We start from the raw sequence: 18,160 nt of genomic DNA on the forward strand, positions 1-18,160 counted from the left end.
TACACAATCAATAAGTTTGCTTCCTATCGCTTGCATTATTATTCATTATACAGTATCTGAGTACACAGTCCCTTCATTCCATCTCTACATATACTATAACTTGAAGGACTGTCACATGGACCAAGTCTGCTTGCTGAGTATTCTGCATGGTTGACAGTGTAATACTCGAACTAACAAATTTGTTTCATAATTCATGCCTGGTTTATTTGCAAATTGTATTTTTGTCATACCTATAAAGATCAGAATCCTGAGCTACAAATTAATTAATGGAAAAGGATTTATAATATAAAGTTCTTATTCCATAACTAACTAAAAGAGTAATTGATAATACAAGGATTTGTCTTGGCCATAAATATGCATTCCAATGGAAGTGTTTTGTCCTGGAGACCTACGTATATACTCATTCAGAACCTCATTTCTCATAAACCCCTGAAGCTTCAATATATTTAAAAAATTAATAAAGATACTTTAATATAAGGAAACCAACTTGTAAATGATGTTCACACACCTTTCAAGCTTTGCTTAGTTTTTGGGTCTCTGGTTTTCTATGGAATATGGATCTTACGGAAAATGTTATTCTGTATTGTTCTGTGTGTGCAGTAGACCCAGCCACACTGATTACATCTGTAAACAGGAAATTAAAAGGCTTAACATAATGTATTTTGTATGATTTCAGGCTGAGTGAGACAAAATTTAATTTCCGGGGGGATCAGAAGGGAAGGGATAATTAATCATGAATGACGTGGCTCAAAAGACTGAGGTAGGTACAATAAATTTACCAAACATGAAAATGGATGTGTAATAATAATTTAAAGTAGCATTTTCACTTTTTTTAAAATTACTGCATTCATTTTCTTTCAGGAACTGATGTATAACAAATCACTGAAATGTTACTAACCATAACTGAAATGAACTTCTAAAGAATGCACAGTTTAGACCAGTGGTCTTCAAACTGAAAACCAGGGGCCAGAAGCAGCCCGTTGCCTGTCTTTATCTGGCTTTTGGGGCACTATTCCTCCCATCGACACCAACAATGGGTCACTATTCTTTCCTCTGATACCCACAATGGAGCACTGTTCCTCCCATTCCCACTATTTCTTCCACTGACACCAATAATTTCTGCGACTGACACCAACGATGGGGCACTATTCCTTCCACTGATACCAACAATGGGGCAATACTCCTCCCATTCCTATTATTTCTTACACTGACACCAATAATTCCTGCCACTGACATCACTGATAGGGCACTATTCATCCCACTGATACCAACAATGAGGCATTATTCCTCCCAATGACACAGACGATTGGATACTATTCCTACTAATGTCACCAATCATGGGGCACTATTTCTTCCATTGCCCCTAACAATGAGGCACTATTCCTTCCCCTAACACCAAAGATGGGGCACTATACTTCCCACTGATGCCAGGACATTTTCTTCTCCCATTGGCTACAGTTCAGACCCCCAAAACTGGCCTTTCGTTTACAAAGTTTGGAGACCCCTGGTCCAGACCGATCTGTATATGACATGCTTGGTTGATTTACTATTTTAGCTATGCATGGGGGTTTATTTACTAAAGGCAAATAGACTGGGCATTTTGCAAGTGCAGTTTCACTTATTTCCACCTGGCCTAGTGAATGTGGTGAAGCTCTGCTGATTTCCATCATCCAATCATGTGCAAGCATATACTGTTTTTTTTTTGCACCTGATTGGATATTCTGTAGAAAGTGAAGCTTCACCACATTCACTAAGCTCTGGGGAAAATGAGTGCAACTGCACTGCAAAGAGCACAGTCTATTTGCCTTTAGTAAATCAACCCCCATACATAGCTTTTATTTCTAATGCTATCACAATGCTCTGAACCATGCCATAGAATTGTGTGCAGATTCATTGCAGGTAAGGCATAAGTGTGTACATGATGAATTATTTACATTGCTGGTTTATACATAGCAATACTATGGCATTTTCTGCTATATTCTGTATATATGTACATTTCCAAACAGTAGTTATTTGCCTGAGGGCATTTTAAAATCTGTATAAAGAGAGAAATGAAATAAAATGTGAGAAATAGATCTGGTATTACCACACTCTAAAATACAATAAAATAATTACAAAAGGTTTGTAAGGGGCCTACTACCCTTACTGTACACTATCACTTGTGACTTCCCTTTTCGTTCCACTACTATGAAGTTAGAACCATTGTGTAGAAGGCAAAGCCCAGTAAAATCCCTCCGACACTGGTAGTCTTCTTAGATCAACCAAGGTTGTCCAATCTGTCCCTGGCATGGGTCCCTGGTCAAATTCTCAGACATAGCGCCTATGTGTCCCAAGTCAAACACCGCTTTCCAGTGAGTGAGTGAACAAGTGCCCACAAGCTGTACATTGTCAACCCTGGAAAATGCCAGCAACCAACCCCACCAGTCTTGTTCCCAGGCCTTGTCTGGTATCTTGTTTCTTCAGTATTTGTTCAACTCTTTTCTTGCCCCCCAAGGGGATTAGTCACGCTCCCCCAAATGGGAGCCATAATCCAAACCACTTACATATTTGTACAGTCCCTCTCTCTCAAAGTTGAGTGAGGAAGTGCTCCTCCTCACTTTGTCCCTCTACCGCGCAAGCTCCTGGCTCCACATATATTCTGGACCCAGGTAAATTTGACAAGGCACTCCCATATGGCACTCCCATATCCCAATGACCATGGTGGAACCATCTCTAAAAAGACCTTACAGGCTAAGTGCAAAGTGCAGTACCCAAAAAAACTCAAGTCCATCTAGTCCAATTTCAGTCATGTGAATTCTGATTGGTTACTGTAGATCACTGCTCTTTGCACTTTGTTGTTTGTTCCTTGCTTTGTTTACTTCTAATGACAGCTGAAGAAGCAGCTTGGATAAGCATTTTTATTACAAAACTAGTTCAGCTCAATTTGACTAACTACTTCTAGCTACTGCAAACTATACTTCTCACTTTAGGAGGCAGCTAGTGTTTAAAGGGTTCAGGATAACTGAAACAATGACTTCTACAGGATACTATGAGGTAGTGCATGTTGCGATAAAATAACACAACACTCTTCCAGGATAGACGTTTATCTTTCCAGCATATTTTCCATTCTCATGGAGTTGTTTTTTTCCATCTGCATCTCAATTTATCATCCAGCTGATATGTCCTGGGCTTAAAGAAAAACATTAAAGCTGAACTCCAGGTATAGGGAAGCTGACAATCACTGAAGCAGTTGATGCTACTACAGAAATTGCCATGATCTTCCGAGTCCTGTGCCAAGTGACATCCCCTCTGCACATTGCTTGGCAAGGCCGCCATTCACAAAACACCTCGTATTTTGTTTAAATAAATAAAAGGTATTCTCTGATTGAATGAGGTGGAAATCATGATGTCACCACCCCACCTCTCCAATTAGAGAACACTCTGTATTCATCCCTCATCCCCTTTATCGATATGTTAAGGAAATTAATAATTAAAAGCAGCTTTATTTACATACCTTATTCTAGACCCAGTGATGCAATTTCTGGGTCTCTGTGCAAAACAGGCAGATAATGCCCAGTGGGTGAAGCTGTGCATAACTACCTGGAAACACAAGCATGCCGCAGGTAATTCCCACATGTAATAATGAGCCTCTATGATTGAAAGAACTGAAATGCAGATAATGAAAGGGGAGGTTCCAGTTCAGCTTGGAGGAAAACGCTAAATGACGCTGAACAACCTCAAACAGGAAATGAGGTAGGCTGTCTCACTTGCTAGGGCTTCTAATGTGCAGTTAGAAGCTCACAGTGTGCAGTGCAATCAGAGTAAACAATTTCAGTACAGGAGAGGAGCCGGTACAACTGTGTAAGACTGAGGGGAAGGTTGGAACCCAACCTTAAGCAGAGTTGTAGTATAAAAGCACAGGCCCTGCTACACACTCACTTCTACTATCCATCTTCTGTCTTCTAATCTGTCACGCTTTTCTGACTTTTCCTGTTTTTCTCATCTTCAAGATCCTGCTCTCTACAGCTAAGCCTGTCCAAAAATGCTACGTTCCCAGGCTTGAAAAGGGAGATGTAATGAACAAGTTTGAAGCCATGCAGAAAGCCAGAGAGGAGAGGAGCCAAAGGAAAACCACAGATGAGAGACAGCGGAGGAAAGAGCAATATAACAGAGAGAGAATCTGGAACAAAAGGAAGCAAGAGGTTCTCTGTCCAGATAATTCACCCTTACATTAGTGTATTTAGATGCATTAGATATCATTCATTTGGCCATAGGACAAAGCACAAGAGTGCAGCTCAACTGCTTTTATGCAGGTGACAGAAATCCAATAAGTTCATTTTATTTTGGGAGGGGGGTTACATTAACATATAGTACCTGTAATAATAAATAATATTTAATTACACTAACTTCTTGCTGCCTAGACCAGCCTTTCTCTGCCTTTTTAACAGGTTGCCTCCCAGCCACAGTACATTTACTGTGACAGGGTGGTTTGGGAAGGCTGGATTACGTACATCATCCAGCCTGTTCTAGGTTAGGGGTGTGCAGCACTCCGCTCCTGTGACTGCTGCGTCCAAGCGGACACAGCGGATTACAATGACTGGTAACTAGGTATCATGAGATCATTATAACTGGTCATAGCAATCACACGATTACAATGTAAACAAACAGTCATGAATGGTTTCCTGGCTACTTCTACCATGTGATAAGTTGTAGCCAATCACAGTATGTCAATAACTAAGCTGTCATGAATGTTAACCCATTTATGACAGCTAAAACTATTGCTTATAACAGTGAACTTCACTGTTATAAGCAGAGTGTAAAAAAACCCCAAAAAAAACAAAACAAAATCCCCAATCGCCTTCGCAGAGTAGTACAGTGTCACTATGGTGACACTAAACTACTCTGATGACAGGATGTAAAAAAAAAGTTAAAGAAAATAAATAGTTTAAAAATTGAATTAAAAATTATTAAAAAAATGTTTTACATACTGTCACTAGTCTGTATCCCTGATCACCAGGGGAAAAAAATGTATTTAATTTCTTACATTCTTAATTCTCCTACAAAGTACCTCACCCTGTCTACTTTCCAAAGAAGGATCATTTGGGGGAGTGTTTGTACTTTCTTGGTATTTTAGGGCCTCATTGAGGTCGTTAGTACATCAGGATTGATCTATTTTCAAATACAGGTGAAACTCAAAAAATTAGAATATTGTGCAAAAGTTAATTTATTTCAGTAATGCAACTTAAAAGGTGAAACTAATATATGAGATAGACTCATTACATGCAAAGCAAGATAGTTCAAGCCGTGATTTGTCATAATTGTGATGATTATGGCTTACAGCTCATGAAAACCCCAATCTCAAAAAATTAGAATATTGTGAAAAGGTGCAATATTCTCGGCTCAAAGTGTCCCACTCTAATCAGCTAATTAAGCCATAACACCTGCAAAGGGTTCCTGAGCCTTTAAATGGTCTCTCAGTCTGGTTCAGTAGGAATCACAATCATGGGAAAGACTGCAGACCTGACAGTTGTGCAGAAAACCACCATTGACACCCTCCATAAGGAGGGAAAGCCTCAAAAGGTAATTGCAAAAGAAGTTGGATGTTCCCAAAGTGTTGTATCAAAGCACATTAATAGAAAGTTATGTGGAAGGGAAAAGTGTGGAAGAAAAAGGTGCACAAGCAGCAGGGATGACCGCAGCCTGGAGAGGATTGTCTGAAAAAGGCCATTCAAAAGTGTTGGGGACTTTCACAAGGAGTGGACTGAGGCTGGAGTCAGTGCATCAAGAGCTGCCACACACAGATGGATCCTGGACATGGGCTTCAAATGTCGTATTCCTCTTGTCAAGCCGCTCCTGAACAACAAACAACATCAGAAGCGTTTCATCTGCGCTAAAGAAAAACAGACCTGGTCTGTTGCTCAGTGGTCCAAAGTCCTCTTTTCTGATGAGAGCATCTCATTTGGAAACCAAGGACCCAGAGTATGGAGGAAGAATGGAGAGGCACACACTGCAAGATGCTTGAAGTCCAGTGTGAAGTATCCACAGTCTGTGTTGATTTGGGGAGCCATGTCATCTGCTGGTGTTGGTCCGCTGTGCTTCATTAAGTCCAGGGACAACGCAGCCTTCGACCAGGAGATTTTGGAGCACTTCATGATTCCTTCCGCAGACGAGCTTTATGGGGATGCTGACTTCATTTTCCAGCAGGACTTGGCACCTGCCCACACTGCCAAAAGCACCAAAACCTGGTTCAATGACCGTGGGATCACTGTGCTTGATTGGCCAGCAAACTCGCCTGACCTGAACCCCATTGAGAATCTATGGGGCATTGCCAAGAGAAAGATGAGGGACATGAGACTGAACAATACAGAAGAGCTGAAGGCCGCAATTGAAGCATCCTGGTCTTTCATAACACCTCAGCAGTGCCACAGGCTGATAGCTTCCATGCCACGCTGCATTGAGGAAGTAATTGCTGCAAAAGGGGCCCAAACCAAGTATGCATGCTTATACTTTCAGAGGTCCGATATTGTTCTATGTACAATCCTTGTTTTATTGATTGCATGTAATATTCTGAGTCTATCTCATATATTAATTTCACCTTTTAAGTTGCATTACTGAAATAAATGAACTTTTGCACGATATTCTAATTTTTCCAGTTTTACCTGTATATATACCATAGTTTGTAAATGCTGTAACTTTTGAACAAAGTAATTAATACATGTTTATTGGGATTTGTTTTTTTTTTACCAAAGACGTGTATTAGAATACATTTTGGCCTAAATTTATAACAGAAAGTAGAGAACATAGTTTTTGGGTTTTTTTTTCTAAATTTTAGGTCTTTTTTGTTTATTCATGAAGGTGGTAAAACCTTTCAGAGGTCAAATGGTTAATGTGGAGGAACCCTTAATATATCTTTTCGGGCTCAAGGAACCCCTGGTAATAATCACTGTATCCACAGCTTACTGTACATTAGTGTGATGGTCAGTGGGAAGACTGATCCTTGCATTAGTGGTTATTGGGAAGAATTCCCTTTTACAGATAGCAAACAAGATAATTGTTTTCAGGGGTTACTCAACTGAGAGGCAGAGGTTGGATGAACCCTAGTTGAGAAAGGCTGACCTAGACTATGGCTATCACTATCACCAATGATAATACACAGTATCTTCATCAATCAGTGTAAAACATACAATAAAGAGTGAAAATCCCATGGGCACTTTCCACGCAGCTGGCAAGCATGGACATTCTTCTACGTTGCTCATTAGCAATGAGTGTCTTGCTTGTAGCACCTTCCAATCAGTGGTTTGAAGTGCAGCTTGGAAGCTGTCAGTGCTGTTGGGCTTTCTTCATAGCATTCTTTTAGTTTTCAGCACAAACTATGTCACACTAGTGCACTAAGAGTTTGAAACCCATTAAGATGGAGTAAGTTTCTGTAGATGGCAAAAGAGATGTGGCCAAGCAAAAACCTCAGGGAGCTCAAGAGCACAACTTTTAACAGCTGATTGGTTGGGTTTGAACAGGACACTACCAATGGACAGCAGCAGGGAAGACAGACACCAGGGGCAGACTGACCATTCGAGCACTCAGGCACTGCCCGAGGGCTCAGGGTCAGCAGGGAGCCCCATGAGATGCCCCTGGTACCTTTAATTGGCTTTTTTCATAGGCTTTTTTGGGTATGGGTGAGGACACAGGGGCCCCATGATCCCCTATTGCCTGAGGGGCCCATGAGTTGTCAGTCTGCCCCTGACAGACACAGTGAGGTATTTTAAGAAGGCCCCCATTTATTTCCCATGATGGGTGTACTATAAGCTGCAATGCCAAGTGTCTATGGGTGCACTCACACTGGACAAGGTTGAATTGAACCATGCCTGAATTTGATTGTCCCCTCTCCCCATTGGTCTGCACTTACATTGGACTATAAGCAAGTGTTTCTGGGCATACTTACATCAACACCTCTGCCAACCAGATGGCAGTGACTCCCACTTCTGTGCTCAGTCATCTATGGAGAGTTTTGTGCTCTGGCATGGTTTGCAAACCATATCAGACCACGTGTAAACTGTTCCTGGGACCACCTCTTCCAAGTAGTCCTGGGCATGGTATGGTTAATCTTCCTAGCCATGGTTCAGAGCACTCACACTACACAAATGAACCAGGCTAAAGGAGTGAACCGTGCCCAGTTAAATTTGCCAGTATGTGTTCACCCTAAAATATCTTTTCCTGCTTGCCTTTACAGGTATTTATTCAATACCTAAACTTGGATATCAGTCAGCCTATGCAGGGAACCCCTGTATCTATCATTGCATCATACTTTTGCATTTTAATTTCTGTCTTTCACTAAACTATTAGTTTACGAATACTCAAATAGAGTTAAGAGATTATATTTAGCACATTTTCTATTTCAATGGTTTTTATTACTTTTTTAAACAGTATAATATTTAGCACATTTTAATGGTACTGTTGTTCAGTTCTACAATACAAGGACAGTCTTGGAGACAAACTCATTATTGGAAACAAATTTCTAAAAGCTAAATTCCAATTTAGGGACTGTCACTGGAAATCAAGGACCAATTACCATTATTGTATATACTGTTTTCTTGTGTCATAGTCTCCTCTGCAAAACATTTTTCAGCATCAAAAAATTACAATTTAGATACAGTGGGGTTCATTTACTAATGGCACATAGGCTGTTCACTTTGCAAAAGGAAGCTGAACTTTGCAAGGAAATTTTCTCTAGAGCTTAGTGAATGTGAAATGTTACTTTGCAAAGAATACCCAATCACTTGCAAGGAACATAAAAACAAAACATTTTTGCTTTAACATGATTGGATGATGTAAGTCAAAAGAGCTTCACCCCATTCACTAAGCTCTGAGGAAATTCCACCTGCCAAGTGGACAGTCTATTTGTCTTTAGTAAATAAGCCCCTGTATCTGCAAGGTAACATTTTATTTCTGCACTCAGTAAAGCAAGTTGTCTTTTCCAATGGTCCAGATGAAAGAACTTCTAGCTTCTGATGATGAAGAAGATAAACCGAAACAGGCAGAAAAGGGATATGTTCCAAAACTCACAGGTAAGTGATACAAATAAATCATAAATTAAAATGTATTTTCTTTGTTGCTACTACTCTTACAAATTCAAGTTTCAACTGATGTGATTCTAATGCCCCCTTGTGGTCACACACAACTAATACACCGATGTTTATGACAAGCATAGTGGATACATAGATGCATGAAAAAACATATCCTTAACCACTAGCCTACAGGGCACTTATACCCCCTTCCTGCCCAGGCCAATTCCCAGCTTTCAGCGCTGTCGCACTTTGAGTGACAATTGCACGGTCATGCAACACTGTACTCATATGAAATTTTGATATTTTTTTTTGTGACAGATAGAGCTTTATTTTGGTGGTATTTAATCACCTCTGAGTTTTTTTATTTTTTCTTAAACAAACCAAAAACCACTGAAAATTTTGAAAAAAAAAGTTTTTCCTTAGTTTTTGTTATAAAATTTTGTAAATAAGTGATTTTTCTCCTTCACTGATGTGCGCTAATGAGGCTGCAGTGATGGGCACTGATAGGCTGCACTGATGAGGCTCTGGTAGGTGGCACTGATGGGCATTGACAGGCATCACTGATGGGCACTGATAGGCAGCACCGATACATGGCACTGATAGGCGGCACTGATAGGCAGCACTGACTGGCACTGTTAGGCGGTACTGACTGGCACAGATAGGTGGCACTGATGCACACTGCTAGGTGGCACTGATTGGCATTGATAGGTGGCACTGACTGGCACTGATGGTTGACACTGAAAGGCAGCTCAGATGGGCACTGATATGTGGCATTGATGTGCACTGGCAGGCACTGATATGTGGCACTGATGAGCACTGATACAAGGCACTGATGGACACTGACAGGTGGCACTGCTGGGGCTACACTGATCATCAGGGCACACTGATCAACAGTGCCCTGATGATCAGTGTACATGTCCTCTCCGCAGAAAGCAGATTACCGGCTCTCCTCTCCTCACGAGCTGTCAGAGTGACAGCTCGAGGAGAGAAACGCCGATAACTGGCATTTCCCTGTTTACATGTGATCAGCTGTGATTGGACACAGCTGATCACATGACTGAGCCGACATCTTCAGCTCTCTCCATGATCGGTGATCTGCTGTGTCCGAGGGACACAGCGCACCGCCGATTACCGTGCGCCCCCTGAGATGCGCATGCGCGGTGAGAATGGGAGGACGTCATATGACGTCCTCCCAGAACGAGAGAACCACCTAGCGTCAGTCATATTACTATATGGCGGGCAGGAGGTGGTTAAAGGATACGTTCACCTTTAAAATAAAATGTACATTTGTTCATGCAAAAAAATTAGCATTTACTGTTTTTTTTTCTTGTATTTTTAGGCGCCTGGAAAGCATTGTATCAGCAGATCACTGGTGTCATGCAGATCTCCTGCAGACCGTCAGTGTATCTGTCTGCTCGTACAACGTACAAGCAAGCAGTTTCACACTGACAGGTAGAATCAATGAACTACCACAGCGCTCAACAAAGCATGGTTGTTCATTGAGAACTACAAGCCGACGGCTGCAAAGGATGTCGGTCCTTGTAGTTTTCACATTCTGAGAAGTCTGTTAATGAATGATGCGGCCATGAGAGTGGAGCCTCTCACAGCTGCACTCTTTTCAAAAAGTGACAGCTGGGACAGGGAACTTCACCCCGTACTGCTGTCACAGGTAGATGGAATCAGTGAGCAGCTGCAGGAGTGGGAACAGGTTACATGCTCCACCCAAAAAATGAGTGGAACATGTAACATATTCCTGAAGGTTAACTTATCCTTTAAAAATGCTTTAAAGCAATAGTGAACTGCAAAAAAACCCCAAAAAAACAAAGAACAAAATTGGCCCCATGCAGGATAATGTCATACCAGCACATTATGACAGACTTACCTTAAAACAGATCCCTCCAGTGGTGCACTGTCACTTTGGGCTTCCATCTTCACCCGATCTTCTTTGCAAATCCCTGGTCATTTTAATAGCTGAGCTGTGATTATGTCATTCCACTCAGGAGTCATGGCCCACGGCATAGCTCTCTCAATTGACGGCAAGCCGGTGACACCACCGGCTGGTACACATTGGAATTTCTCCTAAACAATGCGCATTCAGGAGATATTCACTGTATCTATAGGTAAGCCTTATTATAGGGTTACCTGCAGATACAAGAGTGGAGTTTACTACTGCTTTAATACACTATCAATGGGGTAGTATGGAAAATACACTATATTGCCAAACGTATTGGGCCCGCCCTCCAAATCATTGTATTCAGGTTCCAGGCCCCTCCATGGCCACAGGTGTATAAACTTAAGCACCTAGGCATGCAGACTGCTTCTACAAACATTTGTGAAAGAATGGGTCGCTTTCAGGAGCTCAGTGACTCCAAGCGTGGTACCGTGATAGGTTGCTACCTGTGCAATAAGTCCATCCGTGACATTTTCCTATTACTAAATATTCCAAGTTGAACTGTTAGTGGTATTATAACAAAGTGGAAGCAACTGGGAACAACAGCAACTCAGCCATGAAGTGGTAGGCCACGTAAAATGACAGAGCGTGGGTCAACGCATGCTTAAGCACAAAGTGCTAACTGTCTGCAGAGTCAATAGCTAAAGACTTCCCAACTTTGTGTGTCCTTCAGATTAGCACAACAGTGCGTAGAGAGCTTCATAGAATGGGTTTCTATGGCCGAGCAGCTTCATCCAAGCCTTACATCACCAAGTGCCATGCAAAGTGTTGGATGCAGTGGTGTAAAGCACACTGCCACTGGACTCTAGAGCAGTGGAGACATGTTCTCTGGAGGGACAGATCACAGTTCTCTGGCAATCTGATGGACGTGTCTGGGTTTGGCGGTTGCCAGAACGGTACTTGCATGACTGCGTTGTGCCAAGTATAAAGTTTGGTGGAGGGGGGATTATGATGTGGGGTTGTTTTTCACGGGTTGGGCTTGGCTCCTTAGTTCCAGTGAAGGGAATCCTTAAGGCGTCAGCATACCAAGACATTTTGGACAATTTAATGCTCCCAACTTTGTGGGAACAGTTTGGGGATGACCGCTTCCTGTTCCAACAAGACTGCTCACCAGTGCACAAAGCAAGGTCCATAAAGATATGAAAGAGTGAGTTTGGGGTGGAGGAACTTGACTGGCCTGCACAGAGTCTTGACCTCAGCCAGATAGAACACCTTTGGGATGAATTAGAGCGGAGACTGCGAGCCAGGCCTTCTCGTCCACATCAATGACTGACCTCACAAATGTGCTTCTGGAAGAATGGTCAAACCTTCCCATAGACACCCTCCTAAACCTTGTGGATGGCCTTCCCAGAAGAGTTAAAGCTGTTATAGCTGCAAAGGGTGGGCCAACTCATTATTGAACCCTACGGACTAAGACTGGATGCCATTAATGTTCATGTGCATGTAAAGGCATTTGTCCCAATACTTTTGGCTATATAGTGTATATTTAAAGGTTCTTTTGTCCTGGTAGCCATTAAGAGGTATCATGGGAGTTTGGGAATATAGCATGGAGTTTATGTGGCATTAAGGACCACCTGGTATGAAGTTTAACTGCTGTTTCCCAGACAGTGAGATAGAGTGAACTTCTGAACAAGATATTCAACTTTATTTGCAATTGCGTTCATTTTCCCCGTTCATTTTCCCAGGCATACATAGGTGCAGTTTTCTCCAGCTGTTGTGCAGCATTTATTAAGTGTCCATTCACATGTGGAACTGCGGCCCGACCCGGCCCCCGCTCTCTTCTCTTTGGCTCACTGACTGTAATCTGGGATGACATGAAAGTTTATGTGCGTGTAAAGGCAGGCCGACCAATACTCTTGGCAATATACTGTATGTTTTGGCTTGGAAAGTATATTCTGTTATCACATTTTTTTAAAGGGAAGTATCATTACAAAAATATATGAGATTTTATTTCCAGACTCTTCTGCTGAAAATGCTAGTCACCCAACTGTTATACTGAATCTTTGACCAGGAATAAGTTTGATGAACAATTCTTACTTCACTCTATGTAGACATGTAGAGAGTCTGCCAGTTTAAAACCACTGAGGCAACAGGATCAACATGGCAGGCAGACAGCTAGCACGTTCATAAATAAGTCATCGGTTCAAGTCTACATATTCCATTCATGAAAGGTTAACTTTAATAAAAGGCTCATGGGAAAGAATACAGAAGCAGCAGCTTCAACATGTTCATTGAGCCATAGCAGCTCTGGCCCCTAGAGATCTTCTTACCTGTTATCTTCTGTTTAAAGCATATGCTCAGACAAAATGTATTTATCTATTTAAAAATAGAGTAGGGAAAGTTAGGAACTCTTGTGGGTTTTTGCTGCTATCTGGGACTCTGTTAGAAAGATTGTACCTGACCTACTGTTCTTGTGAGGGAAAATCTCCAACATGGATGCAAATAGGAATAAAAGTTGGTGGGGTTCTAGCCTTTTGCCTATTTTCCAAAAAAAAAAAAGATTTGGATGGACATAGTGGTATGCTATGTCATAGTGGTATGGTTTTGCCTCCTTCGACAGTCCCTTGAATATTCTTTTCTTCCTGAAAAACAACTGTTGGATGGAAACCAAAGCTTGCAACAGTTTGAGACTCCTAACCCAATCAGCTATTTCTGTTCAGGTACAGTTAAAGGGAAATTTGCAGAGATGGAGAAACAAAGACAAGATGAGGAAAGGAAAAGAATGGAGGAGGAGAGAAAAAGGAGGCTTGAACAAGACCTAAAGGAGAAAAGAAAGATTCAGCGTGAACTGGCCAAGAGAGCCGAACAGGTATGGCTCCAATACTCAAACATGCACTTGTTCAAAGTGCTGACAGCAGTTCCTGGGTACAAACATGCAGAATGTATTACTATGCCTTTTGTCCTAGTTTGTCTGTACTATGCCTACTGTACACCGAATTCATGGATTACTTGCTGCAATGTAGATGCTGGAAATTCTTACATAAAGGCTTAGCTAGAACTAATCGTCTATCTAATTGTTTACAAATTAAGTCTACAGCTGACATTTAGTAGTTTTAAGCTTGTTTTGCAGCTTGCAACAATGCATGTTTAACACTGTTCAAAGTGGGGAAAAGAGGCAAGAAAGCTCAATGTCACAATGTCAACAATGTACAAGTATGCTTGTTAATCATTGGAAAAGTGTTTTTTTTTTTTTTTTTTATGCCAAGTGGCCTCCATCACAGATGTTCTTTCTCCAAGCTTTCACTACCAGAACATGTGCAGAAAAGCATCAATAAAAATACAACAATCTGTTTTTCTTGCAGAGAAAATGCCCTATGAAAACAAATAATGGCTACCCTTTAACTTGATTTCCTTTGATTTATTTGTACACATGTATACATGCTAAAGTGACCCTTACTGAAGTGTCTCAGACATTTTATGATAAAAGGATAAAAAAACCAAAAACAATCGTAGAACGTTGGCCGTTTGTAGTTTTATTTTTGAATAGCTATACAGATCTGTAATCTTTAATTTCAGGAGTTATTTTGAATTTTGGGGATTTTAAATGACCGAATTATATTTTTTTCCAGTGCACCTGAGATCTTGAGCTGTTCAGAAGAGATTATTTTTGAGGAAGAAAAAAAAATATTTTTCTTATTTTTTTAGGAGATAAGCAGCAGGGTTTGACACTTTAAAATTCTCATTTAATAGATTGAGGACATTAACTGTACGGAAAGTGACTCGGACATGGAGGTAAAAAGATATTTATTCAATTAAAAAAATCCTTTCTTCCTTTGTTACTCTTCCTATTTTTCCACTCTCTTCACTAACACTTACTGGATAAGGAAATAGCGTGTTTTTTTAAACTCACATAATAATGTACTGGTGACCTATATTATTATTATACAGTATTTATATAGTGCCAACAGTTTACACAGCAGGCAGTACAATTTACAATACAATTCAATACAGGAAAAATCAGAAGGCCCTGCTTGTTACAGTTTACAATCTAAGACCATGTCTACAATTTAATTTCAAAGAACTGTGTTAATGTGACATAGTAGATCCAAATAACAACATTAAAATGATGTCACTTGCTCCTAATTTTAAAATGTAGATTCTTCTAAATAACTGCACAATCCACAAATTAGCTACCTCTGTGGTGCATGGACTACAGGCATTACAAAAGGTATAGCTGCAGGAAATATTGTTTTTTTCTGCCTTCGTATTGAGTGTTAATTATACAAGATAAAATAAGTACGAAAGTTTCTCATATTTTTTCAGTACCAAATTAGTCTACTTAAAGAAGTGATGAAAACTGGTCAAATCACAGATCTTCAAGATTTATACCAGTCGTTTACTGAACTTGGTTCCTTGATGAAGATGCTCTGACAAGGAGGTCATCTTGCTCCATAATAACTCTTCCTGTATCATCTAAACTTACATTCTTTTGTTTTCAGAGTTGAATTTGTCAACTTAGAGATTTCCTCTTAGCAAAAACAGTGGTCTTAAAACAAATCCACTAACCAAGAAGAATGTTTATTTCAAACAGGAAGGAACTGAAGAAGATGAAGTTGCGGTCACGCCTGTAAAGGCAGTTAGATCTCCTGGAAAAATAAATATTAATTTTGAAGATTTGGAAAAAGAGAGAGAAGAGGAAGAAAAGAACAGACGTGAAGAAGAAAAAAAGAGAAGATATGATGAACATAGGAGGTCATTCAGAGAAGCTAAGAGACGTTCCTCTGCCATGGTAATGGTTAGCTATATTGGCAGTGTTCTAGCTTTTGTCAATTGATAGACCATAAAATTGGGTTTAAATTGAGAGGGTCACATCTACATAGGGGTCATATCTACATAGCCACGTGTTGCAGGCAGTAATTCCAAAGCAAAGTACCAAGAAGAGAAATGTCTCATGTGTTTAGGTTGTTTTCATTGATGGATAATAAACATAACCATGGTTATATGGTATTTGTGGTTGCTCCTGATACTTTTGTTAGCGATCAATACTCCAAAAAAATTTCCCAACTTAATAAAGCACATCTTATTTTCTAAGGATGATACAGAAACCCAAGACAAGAAGAGCAAAGAACAAATAACACCTGGTAAACTCAAATTAACCTTTGAGGAGATAGAAAAGCAGAGGCAGGAACAACAGAAAAAGCTAACAGAAGAAGAGGCTCGTCTGCGGTTAGAGGAGGAGAGGCGGGCCTTTGAAGAAGCAAGGCAACATGTGGTAAAGAAAATGGCATGGTTTTGGTCTTCGGATACTTTATTTATTAGAAGAATTTTGTTAACAAATCATTTTATGGTATAAAGTTCTGGGCATATAAGGGAAGAGGATTTCAACCTGTGTCATCTTCAAAGCTTAGAGCTAGTCCACTGAAATACAATGCCCACATTGCTCCATATTTTGACACTTTTACCTCTACCTTATGATAATGGCTTGGGGTCTGTTTCAAGGAGTATAGTAAGATTCACAAATAGCCTTGATAATAAACACGTTTGTTAATTTTTTCTTCTCTCACACAGAAAGATAAAAGGGTAATTATCCATAGTGTTTAGCTTTGTAGTCATTTGGATTTCCTTTGGTCCTTCAAGTTTCCATGTAAGAATCTGAGATGTTGCTGTGAAGCTCAACAAGAAATATTTTTTGCTACAAAATGAAGACAACATAACTTTCTAGCATCTGTTTTCCAAAAGGTCAGTGATGACGATGAAGAACAAGACAACACACACAAAGACGACTTCCGTCCAGGAAAACTGAAGTTGAGTTTTGAGGAATTAGAGAAACAAAGAAAGGAGGAGGAGAGGATAAGAGCAGAGGAGGAGGCGAGAAGGAGGATAGCAGAAGAAAAGAGAGCATTTGCGGAAGCAAGGAAAAGCATGGTAGAGTAGAAAAATATTTTCAGTTTGAACTATGATGGGGAAAGGCAGCTGATCATTGTGACAGAAATAATCAATAGCTAATTTTTTTCAGTTCTCCAATATTTTACAAAGTGAGTGCATCTTTTTTTATCATTGTTTTTAGTAGTCGTATGATACGAAATATGTATAGCAGATGAGCTTGAGGTAAGGAGCTTGGCGTTAACTAGAAGTTTTTACATGCTTTCATTTGAACAAACCATATTTAGTCAAATTATTAAAAATGACAGAATTCTGATATATTTAACTGCAGAATATTGCCGCATTTTTTCTTTTTCTTTTATGAGTATATAAAATGGCTGCTTCAACAGTTATTTGTCAATCATTTTGCTACAGTATTTCAGTGCATCATTAATTTGAAGCGCTTTCTGGTACTTGCACTTTGTAGATGGCTTGATACATCAAATAATGCCAGCTTGCAAATTACTTATGCACTTTAACTTGCTTTCCTTTTCTAAACTATAGACATTTTTTTAAATATTGATTTTTTTGGCTGCCTGGGGTTAAAACAAATTTTAATATCTTGCTGCATTTTATTAAAGCTGAACTGAACGCAAAAAGATACATATACAGATAAAATGACATATATCAAAGCTGCTGAATGGTTTGTATTTCTCATTCTCTGCATTCATTCAAAAGATGAACACAACCCTCCTCCCTTCCTATTAGCATGTTCCTTGTTAGCACAACTGACTGCTTATGCTGCTGCTCTCTCTTTCTGAGCTCTGCTATACAGATACCAAGATAAAAATTAAGTATTTACACCAATTTCTTTTCAAACTTACACCTAAAATTTAACTAAAGACAAAGCTTTTTTTGTTTCAGATAGAGTAGAGATGGACTAGAACACCTATACAGTTTTCACCGTCGTCTGTGCCCCCGCTAGGGAGATTCACCCTCTCTATTTTTCCTGTTTAACATTATAATGGTGAAAAGTAAACGAAAAACTCCAACTTTTGGGTTTTCCCCAAAAAACTAATAGAGGGGAAATTTTCCAATTGGGACACCGGTTCTGGTAATTTGGGGGTACCCAAGGAATTTTCTTATTTGTAGTGATTTCCTCTCACTTCCATTTTGGCTATAGGACAGGAAGTGAAGGTAAACCTCTCCAATGGGACACAGATGGCAAAAAATAAACTGATATGGGCTATACCCCTCCCTTACTGTATCCAAAATAAAAAAAAGCTTTTCCTAGTTTTATTTTAAGGCAGAACTCTAGTTTTTATTACTTTGCTGCCCTGCGTCTGTTAAAATAGAAAAAGCATTT

At 40.0% G+C, this 18,160-nt stretch overlaps 1 protein-coding gene across 5 annotated transcripts in view; it reads left to right on the top strand.

Moving 5' to 3' along the window:
• NEXN (nexilin F-actin binding protein) overlaps window positions 1-18,160 on the top strand; it is a 77,920-nt gene that overhangs the window by 39,153 nt on the left and 20,607 nt on the right. For 2 of the 5 annotated variants that reach the window (XM_089692194.1, XM_089692193.1), the window contains exons 2-9: window positions 677-760; window positions 3,990-4,181; window positions 8,963-9,041; window positions 13,653-13,801; window positions 14,683-14,724; window positions 15,524-15,721; window positions 16,025-16,204; window positions 16,672-16,857. In XM_089692194.1, coding sequence (XP_089548320.1) covers window positions 734-760; window positions 3,990-4,181; window positions 8,963-9,041; window positions 13,653-13,801; window positions 14,683-14,724; window positions 15,524-15,721; window positions 16,025-16,204; window positions 16,672-16,857 — 1,053 coding nt within the window. In that variant the 5' untranslated portion in view covers window positions 677-733. The remainder of the gene's footprint in view (window positions 1-676; window positions 761-3,989; window positions 4,182-8,962; window positions 9,042-13,652; window positions 13,802-14,682; window positions 14,725-15,523; window positions 15,722-16,024; window positions 16,205-16,671; window positions 16,858-18,160) is intronic. The other 3 variants (XM_089692196.1, XM_089692195.1, XM_089692197.1) reach the window with 3 other exon arrangements.

Source organism: Staurois parvus, unplaced genomic scaffold (assembly GCF_062004578.1).
Source record: "Staurois parvus isolate SC_StPar_1 unplaced genomic scaffold, SC_StPar_1.0 ptg000578l, whole genome shotgun sequence".
Lineage (NCBI taxonomy): Eukaryota > Metazoa > Chordata > Amphibia > Anura > Ranidae > Staurois > Staurois parvus.